Source organism: Vespa velutina, chromosome 2 (assembly GCF_912470025.1).
Source record: "Vespa velutina chromosome 2, iVesVel2.1, whole genome shotgun sequence".
In the NCBI taxonomy this organism is placed as follows: Eukaryota; Metazoa; Arthropoda; class Insecta; order Hymenoptera; family Vespidae; genus Vespa; species Vespa velutina.
Window position 1 is genome coordinate 11,793,545 of NC_062189.1, and position 23,666 is coordinate 11,817,210.

The 23,666-nt window shown below is 34.8% G+C and overlaps 1 protein-coding gene across 12 annotated transcripts; it reads right to left on the bottom strand.

Moving 5' to 3' along the window:
• Positions 1 to 1,180: 1,180 nt before the first annotated feature.
• On the bottom strand, positions 1,181 to 23,522 carry LOC124957685 (protein alan shepard). 12 transcript variants are annotated; one of them, XM_047514852.1, is made up of 12 exons: positions 21,404 to 23,520; positions 13,279 to 13,818; positions 11,784 to 11,998; positions 11,643 to 11,695; positions 11,322 to 11,413; positions 9,092 to 9,097; positions 7,054 to 7,211; positions 6,811 to 6,964; positions 6,541 to 6,735; positions 6,101 to 6,193; positions 5,671 to 5,834; positions 1,181 to 5,558 (listed from the first exon to the last, which is right to left on the bottom strand). In XM_047514852.1, exons 1-11 carry the CDS (start codon positions 21,458 to 21,460, stop codon positions 5,685 to 5,687), a joined length of 1,713 nt encoding a protein of 570 aa, XP_047370808.1. In that variant the 5' UTR covers positions 21,461 to 23,520; the 3' UTR covers positions 1,181 to 5,558; positions 5,671 to 5,684. The 12 variants fall into 12 exon arrangements, with proteins under 12 accessions (XP_047370808.1, XP_047370799.1, XP_047370805.1 ...); XM_047514843.1 differs by lacking the exon at positions 9,092 to 9,097 and having other exon boundaries at positions 11,268 to 11,413; positions 11,637 to 11,695; positions 21,404 to 21,502; positions 23,036 to 23,519; XM_047514849.1 differs by having other exon boundaries at positions 11,637 to 11,695; positions 21,404 to 23,519.
• Positions 23,523 to 23,666: the final 144 nt, after the last annotated feature.

Below are 23,666 nucleotides of genomic sequence, written 5' to 3' on the forward strand. Positions count from 1 at the left end.
AATAAATATATATATATATATATATATATATATATATTTATGTAGGTATATATATATATATATATATATATATATATATATATTTATGTAGGTAATTTTCTATATTAACTTATTCAATAAAAATTCAATGCAACATATAAAGTCAAAGTTCTTAAATTTTTTATTAAATATGTTTGTGAATTTGTTAAATTTCATGATCATTACGATCATATATTTACAGAAAACGTTCATTGAAAGAAAAGGTTGTAAATGATCATTGCAAAAAAAAGATTATAGAATTTGCAGTCGGACAATTTATTTTGCAATACTATAAAATCGTTAATGAAAATGATGTAATTGTCTTGATATATTACCACCCGAAATTTCTAAGCACAAATTTCCTTTATTGCACATAAACTATCATAAAATGTAATTTTAAAATAATCAAAGTAATATCTTTGTAAATATTGAAAAGTATCGGATTGTGTATTTTGTATTGCCAATATCCAAATATGGTATGATTGCTTTCAAAAGTTATTTAATCACATTAAATAAATTTACGGACAATTAATATGTTAGATGCTGGGGGTATATCACATGAAGCTAGAGGATAATGTGGGGGCATGGATTCAGTATTAAATACAAAGGACAGTTTTGCGCATTCTATTGCACATGCTGTATACTATAATACATTAGTAAATATTATAATATTCCGTACCAAAGTTTATGAAAAAAAATTATGTTCAATTAAGCTCTTTCATTTCTTACGGAGAGTCTTAGGGTTCCGCCATTTTAGAAGACATACACTAATCGCTATTCGATTTTGTAGAAAGCATATCAGTACGAAGTATATATAAACGGAGCTAGTGATTTGTATGAGAGGAAGTTTATTTCGTAGACCCTTATTCTATCCGCTGTAACTACAGTTTTCAAAGCCGTAAAAGAGTCTGTCTTAAGATTAATAAAAATATGTGAATGTGTGTACGTGTGTATTATCATTCGTTTCATTATTCAGAGAAAATTTCTTTTTTGTAAATCGATTTCATGTAATACAAGATTATTGCAAATGCATATAATGTATTTGGGGATTCATCTTTTGAATTGAACGCTTTCGTTCATTGATATATGCTTACTAGTTGTTTGGCTTTTTTTTTTTTAATAAAAAAGTAGGAAAGGAAAAGAAAAGAATTAATCAAATAAATCCCCAAAACAGATCGTTTATTGATCAAAAATAAGGGACGATAATAATTAGGAATTTGATTTTTTTTTTCATTTTGAATATACCAAACCATAGTCGTAAGTAACTCTAAGACTGATCGGTGCACGTTCCTATACAACGTATAGGATGGCAGAGAGCGTGCACTCGCAGTGTGCAGTTTTACAGTAACAGTGTCTGCAGTCGGTGTCGTGTAATAGGCAGATGATTTTGAAGTATGCATAGTGAATGTATGCATATACCTACACACCACGTGCTCTTTCTCACACATTCTCTCTTTCTCTCTCTCTCTCTCTTCCTCAATCTCTCTCGCGCGTGCGCTTACATTTTTTCATTTTCTCACTCTTTTTTCTTTTGTTTTGTTTTTTTTTCTGTTCTAGAAGATCCTATCTAACCCCCACATTATCTCACACAAAGACTAGCGTTTTTAAACGATCCAAAATAAACTAAGGGCACTTTTAGTGTGGCTTATGCCCTGTCCTTATTCAAGTTTCATGGAAAATCTAATTCTGACCGTTGTTAAACTTTGTTTTATTACAGCACCTATCGACTTCTAAGAGTCCCTATCTTAATTAGCTATGACACACTTGCCTTAATCTAAGTTTCGTTACGTGCTATACCTCGCCATCTTAAAGTATCTGAATCTGTATAAATCGATCCTTGTACGCGTAAGTCTCCAACGTCGTTTTCGTGTTTGGGTTCTCATTGGTCGCACACCGCATAACAATATATATATAGTGGAAAGAAAAAAAAGAATAATAATAAGCAGACAGTGTTATGTTGTTTGGAGAATTACATGTCCATCTTTCATTATTAATTATCAACATAAAGGAATTGAGTACATTAAATGAAACAACAAAATAAAATAGAAATAGAAAAAAGAAAGAAAACGGGAAAAGGGAATGGCATGGGATGATTCGCGGGGATGGGGAAATAGGATGTTCAAAATAGATAGAAATCAAGATCATTACAAACTACAACCTTTGCTTAACAATGTAAAACAATGACTTCAAACTTCGTAAACTAAAGACTGTACAAGTCGAAGTACGATCATGTTCTCGATATAACATCGAGTCAACATGGACTCGTTTTCTTCTTTTATCTGCTTTGTTCATTCATTCTTGCAAGTAGCTCTCTCTCTCCCCCCATTTGCTCTTTAGCTCAAATTCATTCATTCACTCATTTATTCATTCATCCACCCATCCATCCATCTATTCATTCATCCATCCATTCTTTCTCTCTTTTTCTCTTAAGCCGATATCGACTAACATGATTTACTTAAAAACACTCTACGTTTTTTTTCATTTTTTGTCTACATTAACCTACAACTACACGTTATCTGATCTAATAGATTCTACGCTAGAATTCTAAAGAAAGCTTTACGGAAAGCAGCATTGCTTGGAAACGGAGTTTCCAAAATGGTTGTGTAAACCATAGCCGGCCAGCCCAAGCACCCGACCCGCGGTGCGCAGCAAGCAGTCCTTACTATTTATATTACAAGTAGACATAATATGTTGTAGAATAATAATATATATTTATTATTAATATGAATAGCCAGTCAGTCTTGACGGGTGCGAGGTGCATAGGCTGAACGGTGCCATAGCCCCCTGCGATCGAGTAGGGAGCGAGGCAGTTTATATTCTAACTATCGCTAATTTTACTTTACCTAACTTTAATCGCTTATTCGGTTACTTTTATTCTTAATCAAAATGGTTGCCTAGCCTATTCATAGTCAACACTAGCTACACACAACTTGTCGCTGTGCTCCTTTCCTTTCTTCACGTTCTATACAATAATTTTATATCTTTTTTCTCATCACTTTCTTTCTCTTTCTTTCTCCCTCCCGATCCGCGGCTCTCCGTTTTTTAATCCGCATGGGCGCCTCGGCCGGAGCATCTTTTCACGCTCAGTCAGCACTAATCCTTTTTCTTTGTTTGGTCGTCACAATAATTATTAGTTATTTAGTACAAGTCTATTAGTAAAATTCTCAAAATTCACTATTTAATCACATGTGATTTTGTTGTCAGTCGTGGTGACAATCGCTTCTGGAACAATACACACTCGTAAATAGGTTCTCCTTTCGCTTCTTTCTTTTCTTATCCTCTCTTCTTTCTTTTTCTCCTTCGTTGCTTCCTCCAATTTTTTTTCTTTTTATCCATTTTTTTTATTTTTTCTTTTCTTTCATTTCTTCATCCCTTTTTCTTCTTTTTCTTTTTTTCTCCTTTACTTTCTTATTCTTATTCTCACTTTCTATCTCTCTCTCCCCCCTTTCTCTCTTAATGCATGGACTCAAATCGAGTAATAATCGGTCTTTTAAAAAATAGCTCATACCATTTTTTCATTTTTTATCTCTTGTCATCAAATCGTGATGTACCAAAATAAACTAAATATATTATTTACTTCAAGTCTCAACAGTGTAAAAATCTTTCATATTTTAGATGTCGTCAATAATAGTAATCGTTAATTATAATAATACAGCATATTATTGTAATATTATAATAATAGCTACGATCGCCTCTAACTCTATCTAACTACCTGTCCGCCACATGTCACATGAGCCACTCGTAGCTCGCATATTTGGTAGAAAGCTTTCTGCTAAATCGTTCCTCGACTCGATTCTAAGTCTGACAACGACGTGAAACTTTTCCGGATATACGACGACGACCGGAGAGAGGTAGGAAAACATAGGGAGAGAACCATTTTCTTTTTTCTTCCCCCCCCTTTTTCTATACCATCGTCGTTTGAGAGTCTTTTTCATATACTTTGTTTTATACACTCCACTCCACACTTCACCGAAATTCCTCGCCTATTTTTTCGCTACCGCCCCATCGTTCGTTCATTATCTTCATTCATTTAGTATCGCGTTTATTCGTTCGTTCGATATAATAAATTAATTTACACTCTAACTATCATCATATCCCGTCGTAACAAAGCTTACTAAGTTTCTCGGGCGGCACGCGTTTCGATTACAAGAATCCGCCATTTGATTTCTTTTCTTAATTTTTTTTTTCTTCTTTCTCTATGCAACTCCTCCGACACTACCTGATGTTTCATTTTACCAATCCCGTTAGTGGCAACTATACATACAAAATCTATCAAATTCATAATCAAAAACAAACATAGTTGATTAACTGGCTACAACGCAAAAACAATTATATTCTCTTAACTAGAAGATCAAAATTTGGCTCAGGTTTCACATTTACATTCCGATGTTAAAAATATATTATAATATTTTTCAGCATATCCCTGTCTAAGTGGATTTGTCTGAAAAGGCACAATTCTAAAAAAAATATCTGCATTTACTGTACAATTAAAACTGATATCGATTCATAGTAACTGTACTCATAAATATAACACTCTCTAAAGAGTACTATGTTTTTTCGTTCACGTGCAATAATTATTGTATATTATAATTCTGAAGACTTTTAGAAACAAAGCTTTCCTCTCTTGTGTGTTTGCTTTTTTTCTTAGTAAAATGTATCGTTCGTGATTAAAACAGAACGTGAAATATCGTAGAAGTATTAGATTAAGATATATCCACGTGGCAGTACACACATGTACCTGGCTTGGAATGTCTGAACGAAAATAAACCGATAAAAGTGCGGTAAGCGGGTGGAGTAGCATGTGCTGTGAATGAGGAGTTTCGCACGTCGTTGAAATTCGTTACGCGAATGGTATCTCCCTTCTCTTACAGCCAAGCCACCGGCCAGCCAGCTGGCACAAGTCCGGTTGGTACTGATTTACAACCATACTGAATCTGAATTTTTATCAACTCTAGCATTGGAAGTGCTCTCTGTATATTATTATTCTTATTATTCTTATATATCATTATTTTATTATTAATATTATATTATTATTACTCTTGGGAAGAATTCTCTTTCGTATATTTCTGAGCAGCGTTTTCATAGTTTACATTTTTGTTAAAATATTTATTCACATTCTCGAGCCTTCAGCTTCGACTCATAGTCTCCTTAGTATATGTAATACCTAAAGTTATCCTGGAAGCCTATCAGCTTGACACTAAACTGTTCATTGCAAATATCAGTTTGTCACTGTCATATAATGTGCTGGTACAGTGTAAAGAGTCGAACTAGTGTCGAACATGTAGAAGACACGCCAGTCTCATACCCCATATTACGTCAATATCCTTTCTTGACTCGTTGCAAAATATTAACTACTTTCACCTATTTAGCTGATGGATAAAATGTATAAAAGATGGCTGGCAAGTCAATTTATCATGAGGAAGAATCTTATCTGACTTTATGTTATGTATTTATCTCATTCTATTCTTCGTTAATAATAATCCCTTGTGTTCAGCATGTGTATCCGTTTCTAACTTATGTAGCCCTCAGCATATTCGTATCTGTATATTAGAAAATATAAATTTATTAACTCTAATTGAAAATAACTTCATGTAATATAAAAAATCGTAATTAAGAAATTATGATTGTTGATAATTATTACATATTACTAACCTATAAACCGTATCCTACTTGGGCTGCTGAGCTTGGTACTGCTGATAAGAATCATCAGGAGATGCTGCATTACTGGTCTGTTCAGAATCGCCCAGTGGTATTGGATGGATAATGCTAGGTGGAGGATAAGTAGTATAAGAGTAGGGATGAGGACTTGCTATGTACTGAAACAGGATAAATCTACTATTTAGATACATTAGATATATATATATATATATATACACGAATTATAAAAGATTTCTTATATCAATTAAACATTATAGCCAGATTGTAAAAATATATTAACCTTATCATAATTTTCTGTTAGTCATTCAAAACATATTATTGCTAAATATATAAGAACCATTTGATTAGAAATGCTTTATATGATATATATTTAAAAGCATTAAATGAATCACAAACAATTCCATAAAAAATTAATATTACTTACGGAACCAGTGCCAAGATGCATTGTAGACATTTGTGTTGTAAGCTGAGGAATTATACTGTATTGAGGATTACTAGGATCTGCAGATGGCATCATCTGTAAAAATAAAAACAAAAATAAATGAAATAAAATTTCAATAAGAAAAAATACTATTGTGCAATATATTTAATAAATAATTTCAAAAAAGCTAAGTTTAATAATGTATCAATAAAGAAATAAATTGTTATAAAAGATAATTATACATAATATACATATGACTCATTCAAAAACAAATGTTATGATTTATTAAAAAATAAATGTTATAATTTATTCCAAAATAAATGTTGTAACTTATTATTAATTTTATATTATAATAAATATTATAATAAATAATTTTATGGAAATATAATATATATAAAATATTTAGAACAAATAAATGAAAAACTTTTCTTATAAAAACTCACGTCGACCTGTTGCATATGAGGCGGCGCGGGCTGCACGAGGTATGGTGTGACCCAAGGAGCTCCTGGTACGCTATAGCCAGGGACAGCTTGACCATAATGACGACCATATTGAGTCAAAGTTGCTGTAGGTAACATATGAGCTGTGGCAACACCATTCTGACCAACTCCACTTGCATCATAATTCATAGTCATATTCTGTTAATAAATAAATTAATTATCGTTATAATAATCTTCCTAAATTTGAAGTACATCATATATTTATATACTTACTTCTCCAGTGTCTCTCCACATTGTACTTTTATACATTGATTTTTTTTTATTTCCGCCATCAGCAAATTTAACTAACAAGGGATCTTTAGCTCCTTGTAATGCTTTTCCATTAAATATTTGAATTATTTGCTCACACTTTTCTTTGGATTCCATTCTAAAATTTAGATAATACACATTTATAATTATTTTAAAATATACAATTAATAGTATATGTATATTTTTATTAATTTGAAATTTACTAACCTTGCAAATCCAACACCTTTACTTTGTCCTGACGTGTCACGTAAAATACGAGTCGAGATGACTTGTCCATATTGTTGAAGTAGTCCTTCAACATCATTTTCTTTAAAGTTCAATGGCAGGTTTGCGATATACAGATTTGTAGGATCCTGTTCCTGTTGCTGAGAAGAAAGTAAAAATACTATGCAACATAATGTATATTTCACTACTATAGATATAGCATCTTAACGAATTATTATCATTTTGACTTTTCAGATATGTATCATGTATGTACTTTAGTATACTTTTTACTTAATATTACACTAAATCATATTTATCCTCATTCGGGTGATAAATGAAATGAAATTTTTTATAGAACGTTATATAAAATTATATAAAATTATATAATAATTTTAAAAGAAAAATAATATAATATAAAGTTATTATACTATTTTATTACTTATTATATATTAAATAATAATTTCATGTGTAATATAGAATGTGTACATACATCTGATCTGAAAAATTAAAATGATTATTTGAAAGCTGTATCTGGTATCATTTGGCACACACAATATGAACAATTTTTAACTTATAAGTATTAAAATGTTTTTAATGTATTTTGGCAGAAATATAAAATCACGTTTAAAATTATATATTTTTTGTACATTAACTTATTGATATTCATTATTAAAACATGATGTATGTCTACAACAATGATACTACAAAAAAAATTAGTAAGCTATTTAAGGAGTAATTATTCTGGACTAATCGCAAGAATGCAAATGGACAGATATCAAAAATGACTGAATATGAATTAAGACAATAATTATTGTTTTCAATGTTGAAAGGTTATCATGCTTCATGGCATTAGGCTTCTCCACATTCTGGTGCCTCTCTAAATTTGCTTTAAAGATGCTTTGATATTTTTTTTACTAAACTCATACCACATATTCCATTATTTGATATATGATTAGATTGAGGTCAGAACATGCACACATAGGTACCTACATACCTATACGTAGGTATATCATTGATATTTGTATTCTCAATAATAATTTGCAATTTATCATAATAAAAATTACTGGTGTTTCTTACAATCTTTCTGTATTTTAGAGAAAAAGCAGTACTTAAATATTCATATGAATGACTTCTATTTTTCATTAAAACACATTGCAATTTGATATGATTTAATATTGATATGACATTAATGTATAGTTTTGTGAACTAATACAATAATGTCTATGAACTAATAGAAGATAAAGATATTTCAGAACTATATAAAATATAAAATATGAATATCATATTTGACTACAAAAATAATAAATAATAATATATTAAACAAAATACAAATAAATTACTCATTTACTTTGATAAAAAATATTTTAACAATAATGAAAGTTACTATATTTGATTGTTAAAATCTTAATATATAATGTACTTATATAATTTCAAAAAATGAATATAACTTTATAATCAATTACATTCATATGCCTTTTCAGTTTAGCTGACATGCAAGAGTTCCTTAATTCACATTTTTAATACAACACCTTCAAAATAAGAATTAAAAAATGTGAAAGAAATTTAAGCATATACATAGGTGTATTTAGATTGTATTTATATATTAATCATAACCTTACGTACGAGTTTACTGACAAATATGTAGACAAATTTCCTCTATTCATTTTTTTATACACTGAAAGCAATAGGAATAGATTACATCAGTTACATATGACATTTTCTTTTTTAATGAAGCAAAAGGCAAAGCACAGACATTGCAACGTGTACATAGTTCGATTTTCACAAAAAAGACTGATTTACTATATTGTAGAAAACATATGATGTATGTAAATATATGTAAGTACATACATATATGTGTTTATACTCATGTTTTTATTTATGAATTTATAAATGAAGGATTGAAACAAACACAAGTGTATGCTAAACTAAATTTAAAATCATTATTATGCACCCTCAAGCATATTTTGAGATTCACCATTTCTGTCAAGTATCAATCAAATCTACAATTACTTGAATATACTTATACTTTACGACAATTTACTTCAATCTTGCGAATGCATTAAAACAAAAGAACAAATAATGAAAATATTATGATATAAGCCAAGCTGATGGCATTTATGTATGTATACAGATGTCCCTTTTAAAATTAATACCTCAATTATTTCTAATAAATACTTTTTTCTTGATGAAAATTGATAATAAACATTCATCAAAAATTTACTACATCACTAGAATATTTCTCTATATCTTTAAGATATACTTAACTATCTATTTTGTTTTGTATATTTTTTATCAATATAGAAAATTAATTGTGACATTATTTTTGAAAGGGCCATTCTACATACATATACACATATGGATATATAAAGATATGTACATACATACACACACACATAAATCAATATGTATAAGTACATATGTACGTATGTGTGTATGTTTGTATAATAAAGTAATATACTTCAATGTATTTATACTTTAACTAAATGATTCATATTTTGATCAAGTGCGAGTATACATAAATATATAAGATTCAAATACTTTTGTGTAAGATATGTATATACTTATTTAATTGTATACACTATTCAGCTTCAATAAGGATAGCTAATTAAATTATAAATAGTTAGATCATTGGATATACATACTTTTTATGATACATTAAATAAATGATCTCATTGAAGATAAGATTCTATTGCGAGCAAAAGGAGCATATACTAATGCAAAGTCAAGAATGTGAAGTCCATGATTCAGGTAACCATAAAACATTGTATGATTATTTTGAATTCATGGTACTTGAATCTTATAAAACAATCTTTGAATATGTTTACAAATTTATTGGTGTGCTGGTTAAACCTTCATTATTTAAGCCAAGTGTGCCAATCAGAGCCAACCAACACCCCAGGGGTAAGATAGCACCTGATCATCACATAGCACCATTGAATGGTAAGTATACCGTGTACCCTGAATATAGTTAATAGTGGGTACACATTGTTTAGTCGTATCATATCACATGCGAACGACATCATCACAGCTGCTTGTGGCACCCTCTGCTTTTACCACGGCCAAATTGAAAGATATTTAGTTAATTTCATTTTAAATAACTTATTGATTTCATTTGATTAAAAATTATCAATATTTAATATTACAGATATACTTATAGATAAATTAATTTATTTATAGAAATATAGAATATTATACAATAGTTATTAATAAAATGAACTAATATAAAACTAAATTATGTTGTATTATATAAAAATAAATGGCGATACAGAAAATGTATTAATTATTTTTAAAATGGATTACTTTTGTAATAACTGTGTAAAATACTTCTAATCATTTTAATAGAAATATCAATACTAGTACTTTAGTATAACAAATAATTGATAGAGGTTTAACATTAGACTAAATAGAAGTAATTTTGAAAAATCATCATAAATATTTTGATACAGCAATATTAACAATTTGTGGCCGAGGCATAGCAGCAAGCATCAATAGGTTTGTAGGTATTTAAGACAGAATAATAGACAGAACCGATTAATGTAAAAGAGCGTTTCTAGACAAGTGAGACAGGTCTTGGTAGGGAGAGAAAAATATTGGTGAATCATAAATGAACTTGTAATTCCATATAGATGCCCATGAGTACATTCCTTTCGATTACTGATTATATGTAATAAAATATTCTATTAGAAAATCTTTGATGAATATAAAATTGTATCACATAAAAATATGTTATATTGTAGTATTCATTAATACATATCCATAAAGTAAGTTTCATCAAACAAAATTTAAAAAATCTATATTATGAAATTCAAAAGACAATATATACTGTAAATAAGATATTGCACATACAATATTTTATAACAAAAGTTCTCATTGAACAGTAATACTTGTCATATGACTACTTCTATCTTCTAATAAATTTAATTATAATACAATCACATGGTACTCATGTGCTATATAATATCATTTTTTCATGATGGAACTAAGATAATTGCCTGTTGTTTAAAAAAATTTTTGAGAATTATTAGCTATAATATGATATACATATGAATTTGGATAAGAATTTGGAGGGAGAACAGATGGATTAAGAACAGGAAGAATAAATAAAAATCAGATTGAGTGAGAAAGAAAAAGAAAGAGAAAGAAAGAGAAAGAAAGAGAAAGAAAGAGAAAGAAAGAAAAAGAAAAAGAGGTTTACTGTTACTCTGGTATTACTGTACTTGCATGCACAACCAACGTACACTTGCCAGTCTACGGAGCAACCAGATACCCACTTTCGCCATCTGCGCTTGGATGCCCTTGGCGACCAGTGCTTTCACAGCACCCTCTGCCGCCACCGGTGACTCAAAGTCTACAAAGCCATAACCTGAAAAACAATTTGATTATAAAGGTAAGATTATAAAAAAAATCTTTGTAAAACTTTACATTATTCCATATTTATATTTCAAAAATACAATAACTTGTAATGAGATATTCAAAATCTAGATAATACAATATTTGTTTCTTACTATGAAAAAAGAAAAAAAAAAGACAGAAGAAACTATATATGTAAGCGATTTTATAATAGTTATCATGATTTAAGTAAGTACCTTTACATTTATTTGTTGTTTTATCCAATATTGCCTTCGTGGAAGTTATAGTTCCATACCTATAAATAATTTCAGCAATTATATAGCAATTATATTACATGAATAATTAAATCTTTTTCATCTATTAGTAAAATATCATTTACGTACTGAGAACACATATTAACAAGGTCTTTATCTGTTGTATTTTGGTTGAGGCCACGTATATATAAATTTGTTTTTGATAACTGTTCCGCCTGCTGCCCTTGCATAGCATTATTGCTCATACTCGTGCTCATTGCCCCGCTTTGACTGCCAGTGGCACTGCTAGAACTACTGGTAGTATTGGCTGGTGACGAGGCTGTAGGTACCCGTTGTCCACCATACTAAGTAGATAAAATAAATTTGGAGTTATTAAGGTTACATCTTCATGTTTTATTCTTTATTATCTACCAAATGATCAAAGGAGCTATGAGTAAAATAAGCTAGGAAGGAAAGAAATAGATGTTAGAAAGAACATAGTCCAGTTTCTACTGAAATTTGCTCCACTTTGGAGTTTTAATTTAACTTTATCAAACATACTTTATAATGTTGATATTACAAAATGTATTAACCATACAGATAAAGCCAGGAACGATATTTAGTGATGGAGGAATGGCGTGACGTTATTCAGCAATTCAGTAAGTTACAAGAAGGAGATTATCTCTCTACGGTCATCATCGACTAGTAGGAATTTAACACTACGGAATTTACTAAATTATAGAGAACACGCCTTTCTTTGATTCTTTGATTTCGTCAAATATTCTTCATAATCATCCACCACAATATACTTTACATTTTGTTAACAATTAAAGCACTTATTATTATAGAGTCGAAATAATTGGCATACGTCGTCGAAATGTATGATGTGGATATAATGAAAAATGGATATAAATATAACAAAATATGTAGAAATAAGGTATTCGCGTATGTATTAACGTGAAAGCGTGGGCGAAGAAATAGAAGAAGCATGGATCCGGCGAACGAGTCTCGCGAAAAGGAGTACGATCGCAATATATTTTCTTTAGCGGTATTTTGCGTAGAATGTACGTACGTCTTTGTGAAATTTGTTTCGCTTGCAGTTTGACGACACTTGCCGGAGTGACCGTGACCCCGCGTCAGCGCTGCACCGTGTCTGATTAAAATAAGGAGGAAGGAGTAACCGGCGGCAACAGCAACAAATGAATCATTTATAGATATTGAATTGTATAGAAACGATTACAATTGAGAGAGATACACTGTTGAGTAGCGCGATTCGCGAAACAGAAAGGAAAGAGGGATCCATTAGGCAGTAGGTAGATTGTCCGACATTCGTACCGAGGCGTGCACGTCGAAGGCGGTACGCAATAGGCCGACTGGCTCGCGCATCTCGAGTGCACGAGTCGATAAATTAGTAGCAAGAACGGCACATCGAGAAGTAGTAAAAACGTACGGCAATTGAGAGAGAGCGTAGAGAGAGAGTTGAGTGCAAAAGCGGTAGTAGGAAGAAGAAGAAAAAGAGAGAGAAGGAGAGCAATAAGGAGATCGTGCATCGTGGAATGGAAAGCAATGAGATGAATAAGGAGGAAAAAGAAGAGGAAGAAGAAGAAGTAGAGAAGAAGACAGTCCGCCATGGGAGTGTACTCACCGAGACGTGCTGAGCGTAGGGGGCGGTGGCGTAAGGGTTGGCAGAGGGCGGTAACGGTTGCGCACCGACCGGTACCTGTGCCGCTGCGGCAGCCGCCGCGGCGGCACTCGGATAGCGGGTGTAAGGTGGATAGGCGGCCGCTGCTGCCACCGCAGCCGCGGCGGCGTGCGACGGCGCCGCGCCCCAAGCTGCTGCGGCGGCGCCGCTCGCTCGGTACTGCACCGGATTCCCTCCTCGTGGTCCACCGCCACCGCCACCGCCACCACCGCCGCCACCACCACCTCCACCGCCGCCCCCGGCCGCTCCTCCCGTCGCGTTGCCCTTCAATCCGCCGCCGGCGCCGGCGCCAGCGCCGCCCCCGTGGCCACCTCCACCGCCGCCACTACTAGCCGTAGTACCGCCGCCTCCGCCACCGACTCCGCCACCGCCGCCGCCGCTTGTAGGACCCACGCCCACGCCTCCGGCGTTGGCGCCTCCACCGCCTCCACCGGCGTTACCGTTGTTAGCGCCGACGTATGTTGGCCGTGGACCGTTCGTCCCCTGAAAAATGACCAAGCGAAATACCACCACAAGATCAAATACACTATCTATTCCCTTTCCTCTCCTATTTCTATGACATACCAAACAAATCACCTCCTTCCGATCTTCCCTTCCCTTCCTTTCGCAACGTCTAACCTATTATTACCTGATAATGTTCGGCTAATCTCATCTAATGTTACCTTTCCTCACGACGATTGAACGACCGTTACATTTTCCCCGAGATTGTTTCATCCGTTTCTCCATATTTTTTTATATGATCAAGTTAATTCGATGATCGTTGAATTTTTTTGCCACACGCTGTTTTATAACAAACCTTTAGTATAGACGACTCTTGTCGTAGTATCTTATAATCGGCAAGGCCATATGTTCGATCGATGAAAACTCTAACTTGTATACAATTTATATATATAAGCAACATGTTCTCCACGTTTATCTAAAGAGAGCTATTCTTCTAACTTATTTCCGTGCAAAGATCAACCATGTATTCTTTTCTAGTTAGAGAATTAATCTAATTTTATCGTACCAATGAGCGCGATGCTTCGATACTTCATCTTCGCTATAGTTCTCTCCGGTATTAACACTGAATCGAGTGTCTTAGATTATAATCTTCGAAAGACGTGCAGATATGCTTCTATAATACTTATCGTATGATGTAAAGTTAAAGAAACGATGGCATAGACGATGATTTACTAGCAGATATCGGAGGTTCAATTGAACGGCATGCAGACAACGTAGCAGCTAGTGAACAACCATGAAATAGAGAACACGACGTGTGAAATGAGTATCGTGATATACCGACCGGATGTTGCTTCCTGCTTACCACGTCTGCACGTAGTCGTGTTACACTCTTCTTTTTTCACCCTTCGCTCTGTTTCTATATTTTTTAATTTTTATTTTTTCAAACATTTTCTATATTTATCATCATTCTCTCAGAATTTGAGTTCGAAACTTCACGCCAAATGATTTCAAAGTCACATTCTAAGTCAACGCGCTCTTCTTCATTATCTAATTAAAAAGATTTAATTTACTTTTGTATTCAACGCCTATGATTTTATATTTGCAATATTGTAATTCGTTATATTAGATTTACATGGAATATAGACACACGCACACACCTGATGTTATTAATGTAAGCTTCTCCCACGAAATTCCTCACGTATACAACACATGCACACTTACGCTCTAGAAATATCTTGGATGACACCATTACTTTAAACGCGAGCCTTTACTCTACCAAGGTGGATCGTATAAATGTATGCAATACATGTATGTCTAGTATATACAAATAATGTGCGACTCGAGACATTAAAAAATTCCATCATGTTTTGATTCCGATAGTAATGGTACTGGACTGACCTGTGTATTTAGATTTCTATATATTTACATCTTTCATTTCTTAAATGCAGTAACTTGATTCTAGGACTACGCGTAAATTACAGAAAAAGATTGCGTGAAATTAATACAGATACAACATGAATGTTTTATCGTGTTAAATAAAGAAAAATAATAATAATAATAATAATAATAATAATAATAATAATAATAACAATAATAATAATAATAATAACAATAACAATAATAATAATAATAATAATAATAATAATAATAATAATAATAATAATAATAGTAAAAAATTAGCAGATAAAATAAAAGCATCTGTTTATTTACAGCATTCCTTATTGTGTCTCTAAAATATATATGCAGATTATGTTCGTATCTTACTTTCGAACACATAAATGACATCTTAACTTACTTCCAACAAGGAAGCGCAAATCTTTCGGACGTCGATCGCCTATATATCATACACTTACCTAAAACAGAAAAGCAAATCGGTAGATGTAATAATGATTTTACGGTGATACATAAAATAAAATTTCGCGTCTAATTACAGGGAATAATTATCATTTAGAAGAGGAGACATGTTGCAAAACGAAAAAATACACACATGACGATATATATAATATATATATATATATATATATTTATGTCGTCATCACTTTCATGTTGTGATGCGATGAAAAGCGTAAGTTAATTATCCTTTGATCACATGCCATTAGAAATAATTAAACCACGTTTGACATTAACACGCTTAGATACGAAAAACGACAAGTACTTAAAGAATAATTGAGTTTTAACGATGGAGACACAAAATCATATTCGCAATTGTATATATCGCGTTTACTGAAGTATACAAGTATATCTATAATTTGAAGTCAATGATCGATTAAAAGATGATAATCAATGTTGTTTATAGATTATTCGTCATAGTTGTAAATCGTTCTAATTATCAATTCAATCGTGATAATATACTTGAAATAGTTACAAGGAAATTTAGTTTGCATTGGTAAGAAGTAAAAAAATAAATGACTTTTCCTTCTTCTAGCAAAGACCTTATGGAGTAACTATGTTGAACACGAATTATATGACGATTTGATAACGACATATCGTTGACAAAGAGAGGTTAAAATCATAGTGAAAGTTGTACGTAGACGCGGTAAGTTAAAACGTATTATGTAAAAGCAAAATAATTCGGAATATATTGAATAATATATAAAATATAAATATTGCGTCGATTACGGATTGAAAATTCGTGAACAATTTTTTGCAATAACATTCGTTTACTTAGCCGATAAGTAAGTATTATTAAACAGCTTGAATCGAGTTCTATCGTCGAAACCGGTAGCGCTGCTCTGATACATTGTTATATGATCGCAAGTTCGTTGACTTTAAGTCAGACTTGATCAACCGTGGTCTCCTCCCTCCACCTCCACTACCATCATCACCATCACTGCCACTACCTCCTCCTATTCACGTACCGTTCATTCCCCTCCGCCCGCGTTTAGATCACAACGCCCTCCTCCCTTCACGTCCTTCCATTGCCACCCGACCACCATCGTGACCACCACCACCGCCGCCGCCATTCTTGTCTTTTATCGCCAAGTGTCAAGAATACGTATTATAATTTTTTGATTCATTAAAATTATTTTTTCTTCTTTCTTTTTATATATCATCAACTTTGAAAGTTTTCGGCCGATCGATCCATCCATTCATCCATCCATAGATTTCGGTAAAAGTTTTCCCAAGTTAATTCGTTCGTTGAGAGATACTTCACGAGTAATAATCTTATATTTTAAATGCGATCAACTGCTTTCTACTTTTCGATTCTTTAAGCCACAGTCACTTTTCCACCGATATAGCGCTTTCTCTTCGAATCGTGAAATTGTAGATATGTATATATCCATCTATGTTCTTTTAATGAGAGTTCTCGTTCGACGTTACGATCAATAATATTAATTGACTTTCAAAGAGAGTCTCTTTTAGAACGACGACAACAATGACGACGACGACATCGATGATTTCTTCGTGGTAATAAGGAACATACATCTCACTTTTTTTTCAAATTTCATTGTATATCGCATCATTTTCCACAGTTTGCGTAAAAGAGAAAATAAAAGATCGATAGAACAGAGAGCGTGTTCGTACGTCACACGATGTAACGAAGGTAAATGGCACGCGAGGGACCTTGACGAGCACACATCTAGGCCATAGACCTTGAACTTCGTGTCTAGATCGCGCTTCGGACGTACGATTCAGCCGCCAAATCGGGAACTCGCTCGTGTTACAAGACATATCAGCCATAATGAAAGAAACAAATAGGATATCTATCATTGTTTCGGCAAAAAGGTTTTTCAAAGCACAATGTCAAAAATCTAATTGAAAACATTTTGATACCAATGATAATTCTATGATCTGATTAACAACATTTTTCATTCAATATAAATAATTCAGAGAATAAGGTTGTCATAAATATTCGAAAATTATTCATGTATGCTGTGTTTTCTTTGGTTCAAGTCAATAATTGATCGAAGCTCGAAAAAGTCCTTAGTTACCAGCTGGAAGGCCGATTTTAAAAACAAAAATCGCGACTACCAGGAAAAGACGATCGATCGCGAAGAAGTTCGACGGAAATGAAGGAACGTGGTGAGAGCGAGGTTCAGACGACCTTGACTTTAGTGACGTCACCGGATACCGTTGTGGATAGCGCCTTGCGAACTTTGTGAATGGCATCCGGGTGTGCGTGCGAGCACGCGTTCTTTCGCGCGTGGGTGCGTTCACATGCAAGCTTTACATGCACGCGTGTGTACACGTCTTAATGCTGTGTCGGAAGTACTCAGGTATGAGACAGTAATAAAGATTGATACATGTATTTAAATAGGACTCATATTCCGACCGAAAAACGCATACATATTCCTCATTCTCATTGTCAGTCGATCCTAACTTCTGCCATTGCGTGTATTCTTGTATTTTACATAAAATACATTTGTTCTGAAAAATATTGCATTCCAAATTCTATCGATCTTTCTAATTCAACACGTGTTCTCAGAACTATACTTATGAGATCCTTTAAATCACCTTAACGATCAATAAGAAATTCTAAGTTTCGCAATATACATTCGTATTATCATACTCTTTTTATAATATTTTTACTTCTGCGTTCTTTCTATGGCGCCCACATATCCATGACATTAATGATCACCGCGCATGCGCAAAGAGAAAACTCATCATATTCTGAAATACGTAATATCTATGACAACGAGGATTAAAGACAGGTTTGTGTCCTTATATTTTCATTAGTCGATATGGATTCCTTATCGAACTTCTAAAAAGAGACTAATATAAAAATAGCAAAAGTAACAACATTTCGATATACGTACGAATGAGTATGTATTATAGTAGATAAATCGCAAAAATACATAAGTGTCACCAGCGTTCATAATTTTATAATTATGCCAATATTGCTTTCACTCATACTTCCTTTCTATATTTTACGAATTTAATCGAAATTTAATGAATTTTATAGAAATAAAAATTGTGTTCGTATATTGAAAATCTTTATGAGGAATTTCATGGCGTATAACGAGTTAGTAACAAAAGGTTCGCAACACATGATGAGATGATTTGAACGAGGAAAAGTGATATCGAATTAAGTTTTTTTATTCATTAGCTTGGTAAGATTATTTCGCGGAATGTGGTAGCGTTGGGCGTGGGTGTAAAATAGAACATGGAATGCAAAAACACTTCGGGGTATCGTATTAATGCCGAACAAAGAGCAACGTAAATCGTCCGTGACTCATTTCCGAGAGTGCACGCACTTCAAGGCCGATGAACGACAACAGACTTTTTGTTCTTTTTTTTCTTTTGCCATCGCTTTGTACAAAACAACAAAAAGAATTCCAAGACTTTCTACTATTTCGTAACAATCATAAATAAAAGACGTATTTTTTAAAAACAAGAAAGAGGAAAAAAAAAAGACGAAAGAAAAACAATTGTGAATAGAAATAAGAATATTTTTTAATCGATTCCAAGATGGAATCAAATTACACGCTAAATTAAATAAATGAACATATATTTTGTTAACTTTATTCAAACCGATCATTATTTTCACAAATGTAAATTAATTCATAAATTACTGTCATAAAAAGAAAAAAAAAAAAAAAAAAAAAAAAAAAAAAAAAAAAAAGAAACACGAGAAAAATGTGAAATGTATGCATTATCTCGGGATATTGTTTCGCGCGATTAAAAAAAAAAACAGCGCCACCTACGATTTAATTTAGCAATCACATTCACATATAAGAATATATTCTCTAATATCGGAAGATTAGATACAAAAGCCAAATGGATGTTACTTTAATGCATATGCATTTATAGTAACCCGAATACTATTGAAACTCTAATCTTAACGTGTATTTGATTTAGTAATTGCATACTTGAGAAATTCAAAGGTTCAAAGTGCAATAAAAAAGGTAATCATTTTTGATCGCCCTTGAAAATGATATCGTCTTGAGTCAATCGAATGCGATCGTTATATCTAAATATTCTGTTTTATTAGTCATTCTGCGAAAATCAATGAAATAGATGGTATTATGTAAACTTGCAGTTTTTTCGTGAGCGTAATTACTTAATTTTGTATTTATTCATTCTAGAAGATTTAGCGAGTGAATGAAAACAAATGAGTTATATTTAAGAATAAAGCTCATTGATAGGAAAAAATGAGATCAAAGATCGTAGATCATATTACAATAAAAATACGTCGATAAGAAGTTGAGATTCTCTTGTCAGGCCTTACTAAAAATACTATCTCCGATTTGAGTGAGTCAACGACAAGAATAATATTGTCGAATACATTAAACATTTCCATTTAAATAGACTCGTTAATGAGAGGCGTGATACAATTTTAACATATGGAACATTTTTCGAGATCGCACATTCTATTATTATCTATTTATTGTACTATTCATCGTAAAATTCTTAATAGAGTTTGAAAATACTGGAATGATGATTTAAATTTAAATATACGAATACATTTATAAATTACCCTCGATCAAGTCGCACAACACGAACTTGGAGTCCGACTGATGACAAACGAACAGAATTTCCGGCGCGTTTCTTTGGCCGTGTTCTGCTCGTATCTCATTCGTAGAAAATTCGTTCGATTTAACATCAAACACAAAGTCCACGCCGTCGCGAAAACGATTCCGATAACTAATTAACAATTATATGTTAAAGCTAAAACTTGACCTCGCCTCAAGGAGTCGAACGCGTGGCACGGATCACTAACACGTAGAGTGGAAAAGCATCTTCGGATGCATCTGAAATCCGTCCAATTGGAACGATCCTCAGAGACGACACTGACGTACCAACGGGAGGAGTCTCCCCGTGACTGTATTAAAAAGAATTCATAAATTCGTTTTTAACTTTCCATCGATCGAATAAATATTCTTAATTCTGCGATGATTTTGCACAAGCCGAATCAATTCGATGTCACTTGAAAATTATCGAAGACGGCACTGAGAGTCGTCAGCTCGAATTTCAAACGAAACCAATCACATCCTACGAATCACCATAGAAAGAAGGAGAGGAGACACGCCGCAGAGAGAAAGACTCGCGAGGAGTGAAGCGAAAAGAAAGGTTAGGTTTGCACGGAAGTAGTAACATAGATAGGGAGGAGTGGGAGATAGGGAGAACGAGAGAGCTTGGGTGGGGCAACGGACGCCCCGCGGCAAACTGTCAAACTACGCTGGTTCCATGGCCGCCGGCCGCCCCCATGGTAAAACTGCGTATTCCACGGAGAACCACTCGTGCTTGTTCAGGGTGTTCGTTTCCTAGCAGCAACGACGACGACGACGATGACGACACGCACGGCATCGGAGCGCGCGCGCAACATATATTATATATATATGTATATATATATATTGTGTGTATGTACAAGCGGGCATTCATCCGTCTGTGCATGTGCATGCGCGTACGCTCACGATGACACGCGGCGGCGCACGCCTTGGAGCGACCGGCAACGCAACGAAATGCTACCAATGACGATGACCACCACGGATCACGTCGTGTTCGATCAAAGCGCAACTTCTTTCTAGATGGGAATAAGTAGAAAGCGGGAGTAGATAAAAGCGCGCGTGAGAAAGAAGGAGGCGAGATAGAATAACAAAGTATAGTAAAAGAAAAGAGAGAGAGAGAGAGAGAGAGAGAGAGAGAGAGAGAGAGAGGAGGAGGAGGAGGAGCAAATGATACTCACCATCATCTTGTAGTTGAGTTTTCTCGGCGCGGCAACGTTTTCCATTCTGACGGACATGCTAGCGGTATGTAGTTTCTAGCAGTTTGGAACAATGATGCTCTGGTAACAGTTGTAGTTGTAACTGTAGCTATGTGTAGTACTAATACTAGTAGTAGTAGTAGTAAATAGCAATAATAGTTTTAATGGTGAAGGTGGCGATGGTGTACCACTACTAGCTATCGCTGTGAGTGTGTGCACTTCGTCTTGGCAAATCGGTCGCCAACGAGTCTCGTTGCTCTTCCACCCTTTCCCCTCCCTGACAGCAACAGCAGGAAACAGTTCCTTAGGCGCACCTTCCTCGGCTTCGGTGCGTTCTACGTACACGGAAAAGATGCGGCTGCTTCACGTGCCCGCTCACCTGCACACCCTTCGATACCACGCGCGCCACGACGCGGCCGAGAGCACCGTCGCACGGCTCGGCGGAATGTCGTATATCTCGTGTCGTACTCCCCCTGATCGCACGGCCGATAATAAGAAGAGGGGGATACAGTCGAGCTAGTGAGAGGGGGAGGCAGCACTGCCAGAGATGGAGGAGAAGATGGAGGAGGTGAAGGACGGTAATGGACGAGACGCGACGAGACAAGACGCGCGGTGGCTCGCCACCGGCTGGATGGATGGCTATCGTCTGGAGAGACGAAATCGGGGATGGTATAGGGTAAAGAAGGAAGATGAGACGTCAGTGGTACGGCGCGTATGGTTACGGGGATCACAATAGAGCCTTTAACGCACCGACGAAACCGAACGCGACGAGCGAGAACGATAAATCACTTTGCACCGTGGTGAGGAGTGGGAGAGGACGGTGGAAAGGGCGATGGCGGTACGAACAGAGGGACGGAGGGGTGAGACCAAGGAAGAAAGAGAGAGAACGAGAGAGATTGGACGGTGCAAAGGGGACGAGGAGCCGCGCGCGCGAGCGTCAGCGCGCTCTGTCTGCTACTATCGTACGATGCTGTAAGAATGTGTGTGTATATAGGTATACGTATTCGATACGCGACTTATGTATTCGAGAAAGCATACGCGCGCAAGATGCGCGAGATGCGAAGAATGAGATATGTAAAGACCGAAAGAATGATAGATGAGGGAGAAATACAAAGGAAAAAAAGGGTAGAGAAAGCCGAGCCGATGGCGATGCAAACGGATGACGAGCGTCAAGAGGGTGTGTCGATCGTACACTCTTCACACTACTACTACTAAACTACTATTAAACTTCTTTTACACTTTACTTCACGTCGTTGTTTAACACACGCACAATACCGGCGAGAGCCTAGGCCAGCCGCGTTGAGCGGACACGAAGTGAGTATGTGTAATTGTACGCGCGTGTACGAGAAAGAGAAAGAGACACACAGAGAGAGAGAGAGAGAGAGAGAAAACGCAAGAAAGATAGGTAGTGTGAGAGAAAGAGAAAGAAGAAAGATATCGAACGAGTTGCAAGGGGGAGAGAGGAGAGAGAGCAAAAGTACGCGAGATTATCCGCCTACTTGGCCGTTGATTTCAGCCTTAGCGACGGCTAGTGTGTCTTCGTGATACTATCGTTCTTCTCCGCTTTTTAATTGTCCCGACGACTATTTTTTTCGTCGTCTCGTATACACCAACCTTCCTCGTCAATCTTTCCGTTGTGGTCCGCGGCGGCGCCTTTGTGACCGTCTTCGTTGTTAGGCGTCGCAATATCACCTCGATTCCATATACTGTATTACCTTCTTACTCGTCCTCCGTTATTTGCTAGCACCACTTTGCTTTCCGTCTCTTACGCCGAACGATAGCACTTTTTTTATCCTTTACGTACTTTTCCTTGTCCGTCACGTCCGTGCGTTCTTTCGCCACTCGCGGATTCCGTTTCCTCTCTTTTCTGTTCTTCAATTCTCCCTCTCCTTATTCTTTACGAATTTCGGGAATAGCACTATTAATAACGGCACGATAGAAAAATATATAGCTTATTTCCCCTCTAAATAAAATAAATTACAATGTTTAATTGTTACTTTTCGTTAGGAAACATTTAAACTGTGTTGTCTTGTAGGTAGAGTCTAAGCTACTGCCCGGCGAGATTCGCCCATCTTGTCCGAAACTGAAAGGAGCCGTCGCTTGGCGGCGCTGTTCGTATTACCACCGGTCGTGGGGTTCCAGCGGCCGCACCTGTCTGCATGGCCGCCACTCATACAAATATGGAAAGTCATAAACTTGTTAAAGCACGACAGAGAGAGAACTTTGCTCTATTCTATCTCTTTAA